The following is a 6,585-nucleotide window of genomic DNA, read 5'->3' on the forward strand; positions in this document are numbered from 1 at the left end:
CTGTTTTCAGTCCAGTGTGTGCTTGCTCTTTCTGCTTTGTTAGAGCTGCTGACAGCCCTTCAGACTGTGCCACTTCCCTCAGAGAACTCTACAATGCTTTAACTAGATCATGTCCTCTATCATTCACACTTACCCTTACTGCTAATTTATGTGTCCATATTTGTGGGAGATTTGGAAATAAAACTTAGGAATTAAGAATTTGCCATGATCTCCTTTTTACACAATGTAAAAATGTCTACTATCTACAAATACGTAATATGTACACAAATGTAAAAACTATTTGGGTTTTTTCCCTGCATGATTATCTAAAACTTAATGACAGAATTGTATTTTTCTAGGGAAAAAATGCCACATCAACTTGCAATATGAAGTGCTCACAGTAAAAGCTGTAGTAGACTCTGTTCAAGATATTTGCAGCCATAGTTAATTTTCTTTTTACCCCAAATTTCTCTTCACATCTTCTCTTGCTAAGGCTAGTCTGGATGCTAGGCCCAGAGGGAGAAATAGTCATGTTTTAAACATAAGAATTACCAAGTTCTTAGCTTGGCCCAGATGTCTGTATTGTAAAATGGAAAGCTTCTGATGCTGCCAAGTGCACTTCAAGCTACCTTGCTAGCTAGTTTTCTGGGAACAGCTGTTCTGTCCTCCAGGCTACTGTCAATCTCTGATTTATTCAAATGTTGCCCTTGCAGGTTAAGACAAATAATAGTAACAAAGCTAAAAAATTAGATTGCTCTTTGTTGTTGATCCAAGGTTCCTTCAAGTTCTGTCCTGCTTAAGTGCCTGCTGTGCCTACTGTTTCTGTGCTTTTTCCAGTTCTTCCTCTTTCATTACTAGTTCCAGTATCTTTGACACACTGAGTTCTTGAACTTTTCCCCTCCTGGCCTTTTTTTCAGATCCTGCGAGGCATGTCTCAGGTGGTTTCAGCTTTGAACCAGAACCTGGGTTGGGCAGCAGTAGCAGTGTGTCCTGGTGCTACAGGAGTTGGCACAGGCAGATGGTGCTAGTGTTCATCACTGGCTCTTACTGTGTGTGCTAAGTTCCCTGTTGTGAGATCCACACAGAATTCCTCAATACAAACCCTCAACTTTGGCTTGAACCTAAATTTCCTGTGCTAGCTCCTCTCAATCCCAGGTTTTTGGTACCCAGAATTTCAGCTGAAGAAACCTAAGAAACGTTTCTATCAACCATTTATGTTTTTAAGCCTAATCTCGACGTGATGGGGTTTGTTTTCTTTTACAAAGACTCATCTTCTATTTTCTTACAGAATAACCTGACATTTTCACAGGTCCAGATAACTCCTACTTTGTCTGGAGGAAGAATGGACAAACGATGAAGGCATGCATCACGGAGCAATCTCACATGCTGCTTGATGGCAGAGTACATGTTCTCAGCTGGGTGAAAGATTCAGTATCAGAAAACACAGAATACAGATGTTCATTCATCTCAAAAGTTGGGAACACAACATCAGAAGTGCTGGTCACAGTGGAAGATAAAGGTAGGCTTGTTTCGAGAGCATGCCATGTTTGGCCCGACCCTGATATGAGTAAAGCTCTGTAATACCCAGAAAATGTGCATACCTGAAGATGGTAACTTTTGCCTTCTCTATTAGTGTGCACTTCATTTATGGAAAGGATTTAGCAGCATAAAAACTCCTTCCTCTATACCCCCCCTCAAAGGACTAATGTAAAATAGCAGTTATGATCTAGAAATTGAACCAAAACCTGATAAACTAATTCAAAAAACCTGAAGATCAGATGAGTAATGGAGAGCTACCAATAAGTACTCTGATACAATTCTACAGGGTAATGTAGAGAAATTCTTTAATTTATAAGGACTTAAGGAAGTCATATGGTAAAGATAAGCCCCCACTATGCTGGATTTTTAAAATTGCATGATTTGTAAACCACTTATGGTTTGGATTGAGCAAGGTCATTCCATCTGCTCCATTTGGACACTAACTAGGCAGGAGGGCAGTTAAGTAACTTCAGCAGCTGCAGGATTTTGTGGCATCAAGACTGCCTGCTGCAATTAGTGCTTGAGACCTTACACAGGTGTAGAGAAGGTCTGAATAGTCTTTAAAAAAACAGCAGGAATTTTATTTGCAAGATGAAGGAAAAATTAAGAAGCTGGTTAATACCAAATGTGAGTCTGTCAAGGAAGGTTCAATGCTTCTTTTTTCAATGACAGAGAAAAGCCATGCAATCACTCCAGTTACTTTGAAGTCTGTCTCAGAAGCAGAATTAAGAGCATCTCAACCAAACCCCTGTAAATGTAAAACAGACAGAGGGGCTCTCATTGTGCTCTAAAAACATATGACTGTTGCTACTGTCCCAAGAGATAAATAGAAAATATGTCACCATCAGTCTTACATTCTGCAAAAAAAGCTGGCAAATAGACCAAGATGCAGCCACATAGCCCTTTTAAAATTACCAGTGTAAGGAAGTATAAGGATCTCTTGAGTGAAATGACATGACATCTACAGGCGGTCAAAAGATCAGACCCAACCAGAGTGGGTTTAGGAGGGGGAGGTCCTGCCTGACTGACCAGCCTGGTCTCCTTTTATGACCAGGTGACCCGCCTGGTGGATGCAGGAAAGGCTGAGGGTGTTGTACCTGTTGTGTTCAGCAAGGCCTTTGACACTGTGTCCCAGAGCACACTCCTGGGAAAGCTGGCAGCCCAGGGCTTGGACAGGAGCACTCCTTGCTGGGTTAGGAACTGGCTGCATGGCCGGGCCCAGAGAGTGCTGGTGAATGGTGCTGCATCCAGCTGGGGCCAGTCACCAGGGGTGTCCCTCAGGAGTCTGTGCTGGGGCCAGTTCTGTTCATTTTTACAGACTTACATGCATGAGGGTTTGAATCTTTCATTAACAAACTTAGGAAGATACCAAGTTAGGGGGGAGTGTTAATCAATACAATAGAAGGGCTCTGCAGAGGGATATGGACAGGCTGGATTGATGGGCCAAATCTAGCAATATGAGGCTCAACAAGACCAAGTTCTGGGCCTTGGACCAAGTCCAAGTGTTGTGGCCACACTTTGGACACAATAACCCCTTGTGTGCTGCAGACTAGGATCAGAGTGGCTGGGCAGTGGCCGGGCAGAAAGGGACTTGGGAGTGCTGGTGACAGCAGCTGGACGTGAGCCAGCTGTGTCCAGGTGGCCAAGAAGGCCAATGGCTCCTGGCCTGTATCAGCAGCAGTGTGGCCAGCAGGAGCAGGGCAGTGATGGTACCTGGTACTCGGCACTGGTGAGGCCTCACCTTGGGTTCTGTGTCTGGTTCTGGGCCCCTCAGTTTGGGAAGATGATGGAGAGTGAGGTTGAGATGCTTGGAATATGTCCAGAGAAGGGCATCAAGGTTGGTGAAGGGTCTGGAGCACAAGTCCTGTGGCTGAGGGTGCTGGGGCTGTTTAGCCTGGAAGAAAAGGAGGCTCAGAGGAGACCTCATCACTCAGAACCACCTGGAAGGAAGATGTAGCCAGGTGGGAGGCCAGTCTCTTCTCCCAGGTCAAGAGGATACAGGCTCAGCTGTCCCAGAGGAGGTTTAGGTTGGACATTAGGTGGAATTTCTTCACAGAGAGGATAATTAAACATAGGAGTAGGCTGCTCAGGGAAGTGGTGGAGTCACTGTCCCTGGAGGTGTTTAAGGGAAGACTGGATGTGGCACTGGGTGCCATGGTCTGGTTGACGAGGATTTGATCATTGACAAGGATTTTACAAGGTTGGATCATAGGTTAGATCTGATGATCTCAGAGGTTTTTTCCTAATTGATTCTGAGGTCCTGTGATTACTGACAAATGGGAAATACTAACTGGACATGTCCATCATGTTAACTGGTCCTCTCCAACATGTCACTCTTCTGCCCAGGCTTATGATCTGCCTGGAGCATTCCTGTGCTTGTTAGACGGGTTTGAACAATTAATTTGTACATGCTAGCTTTTAGATCTTGAATCACAGATAATGGCACTAAACCCCTTTGCTCTGGAGGCACAGTGTAAGAGACATAAGCATTTAAACAAAACTTACTGCCAAATAACATGAAAGGATGTAGAGCAAAATGACAGATGGGGGGTCCTTCTAGCCCCATTCCTGCAGGACAGGCAGTCCTGGATCTGATCAGGTACTGACTTCTGCCATTATATAGTTACGGAATCATCCCATTTCCGTTCTCAGATAGTACTGGTCAGGATGCATGGACCAAAGAATTTGATACCTGGAGAAGTGCCATCAGTGAACATGACAAGATGATGCAAAACTGGAGGAAAATGTGGGTAAGACTTTTATAGACTGCCTCTTGCACTTCTGCAACTGCAAGTACTGATATAACAAAATGATCAGTGTTCCAGTACACATCATCATTCCTGACCCACTCAGCAGTAAAGTCTGTGTATGACATTTATTGCAGTTGTGTCAGCTTATTCCTTCAGTCCACTAACCAAGTGCTCATCAGTCAGTAGTTCTGTTCCTGCCCAACACAGTAACTCTGCGTATAGTGAATGGAGTAGATAAATTTCATCACATCTGTAGACTAACTGGATTGCAGAGACTACTGGACTTTATAAATGGTACTGTCCATAAAAGCTGACCTTTTTTATTTTTAAAAGAAGTCCATACCCATCTCTTAATATTTTTTTCCAACAGCTAGAAGATCACTTTTGAAAACCTTAGATATTATTTGCTTGCTGCCTGTGGAACAGTTAGTATAGGCAACCTTAAGCCCCATTTTCCTTTTTAGAGTGGTATTAACACATCATTCTCAAATTTTTTCTTCAGGAGACCTGCAACAAGAGAAACAGCCTCTAATGGACAAAGGAATTAACAGGCTAGAAGGAGAAACATATGCAAGTTAAGAGTACTTGTTACTCTTAGTATTATAGCATTTGGAGATGTCTTTTCAAGTGTTAGTGCTGACATTAAAACCGATATTCAGGAGAATCACCTCAAGCATGAAGTGGAAGGGGATATTCTTACTGCACCAAAGCTAAGTTACATGGTACAAGAGAAGCCACCCATCCCATCTCTGGTTTTCTTTTGTCAGCTATTTTAGCTTAATAAAGAACAAAAGTAGTCTCAGCAAGATTTGTGCTGTTCAAAGAATGTGATACGATGTTTTCTGTTTTGAGTTCATTAAGCCAACCAGATAATTCTGGGCTTGAGGATCTTGGCATAAGATTTAGAAATTAGGACGTGGATCACATTTATTTAAAGGCATTTCAACTTGTACACTTATTTTTCTTTTACTATGTTTACCCTTATGGTGCCAGGGTTTTGAAGAGCATTCCTTTCTAGAGTCAGCAAGCTCATTTGTTCAAAGATATTTCCTTTGGTAATTGTGCTGGGTTTTAGTTAATTTTCTTCAAAGTGGTTGGTGTGAGACTTGATGTTCTGGATTTGTGCTGAACACAAGGTTGATAATGGAGAGATGTTTTTGCTATTGCTGAGCAGGGCTCACACAGAGCCAAGGCCTTTTCTGCTTTTTGCACTGCCACAGTGGCAAAGACGTTGGGGGTGCATGGGAGGTTGGGAGGAGACACAGCCAGGACAGGTGACCCAAAGTGACCAAGGGGATATTCCAGACCATGTGGCATCATGCTCAGTACATAAAGGCAGGGGGGCACATTTGGAATGATGTAATTTGTATTCCCAAGTAACCATTATGTGTGATGGGCCCTGCTGTCCTGGAATGGATGAACACCTGCCTGCCCATGGGAAGCACTGAATGAATTGTTTTGCTTTGCCTGTGTGCATGGTTTTTGCTTTTTCTATTCAGTTGTCATCATGTCAACCCATGGTTTTCTGGCTTTTACCCTTCCGGTTTTCTCCCACTGTGAGAGGCTGGGTGGTGCTCGCTGGGCTTAAACCATAGTAATAAAGTTTCTATACCAAATAAAGAAGTTCTGACTAATGCTTAAAATGCAGATAGATTACAAAGTATGCAAGAAGACTCTTTAGTTTTTGCAAATTCTTCTTCTATATTTGAGATAATGTAGCTTAAAAATTCTATGCTGAATGAATTCAAAGACCATTCCTTATGATGATCAAGCGTGATGGTCAGACTGAAAATGTGAGGACCTACACACTATCCACAGTAGAAGTGTTCTACTGCATTACTGCTCAGAGTTTTGTCCTTCTGCACCTAAGAAACAAAAGTCCGATGTATATAATAAATTTTCTCTATTATCTGCTCAATCAGCAATCTGGAAGCAAGTAAGATGCTCCCTAATAATCAGTAAGCTCAGGCAGAGAGCTGCTTCGAGTGGTATCAGAAAGCTTCATACACATCCCTAAGTTCTCTCCTAACTAGTAAGATTTAAATCAGAGTGTTTCTGACATTGAAGAAAGCAGTCTGTTCATGCTAAGACTTGAATGATCCTTTTTTTTTTTTTCAGTATCAGACCACCTTGTCACACATGCAGGCTGAAAACTCATTTTTTCCCTACTTTTCTTAACCATTTTCCCTGTTTTTCACACAGGCATTTCATTAATGCTGATGCAGACTTCCAGTGCCACCAGAGTTAATTTTTTTCTCATTTGTTCTCATAAGTTTTTTGCTCTCAGGACAACTATAAATAGACTTTTCTTGAATTG

At 42.4% G+C, this 6,585-nt stretch overlaps 1 protein-coding gene across 4 annotated transcripts in view; it reads left to right on the forward strand.

Annotated features, from left to right (window-relative positions):
- The window catches only part of SEMA4D (semaphorin 4D), a 99,676-nt gene extending 93,798 nt beyond the window's left edge, over positions 1 to 5,878 (forward strand). For 2 of the 4 annotated variants that reach the window (XM_054281256.1, XM_054281279.1), the window contains 3 exons: positions 1,289 to 1,498; positions 4,171 to 4,268; positions 4,771 to 5,878. In XM_054281256.1, the coding sequence (XP_054137231.1) occupies positions 1,289 to 1,498; positions 4,171 to 4,268; positions 4,771 to 4,800 (338 nt within the window). In that variant the 3' untranslated portion in view covers positions 4,801 to 5,878. Of the gene's footprint in view, positions 1 to 1,288; positions 1,499 to 4,170; positions 4,269 to 4,770 lie in introns of those variants that run through there. The other 2 variants (XR_008483271.1, XM_054281266.1) reach the window with 2 other exon arrangements.
- The last annotated feature ends 707 nt before the right edge of the window (positions 5,879 to 6,585 follow it).

Source organism: Melozone crissalis, unplaced genomic scaffold (assembly GCF_028551555.1).
Source record: "Melozone crissalis strain CALT ecotype California unplaced genomic scaffold, PUWL_Pcris_2 ptg000005l_1, whole genome shotgun sequence".
NCBI classification, from domain to species: Eukaryota; Metazoa; Chordata; class Aves; order Passeriformes; family Passerellidae; genus Melozone; species Melozone crissalis.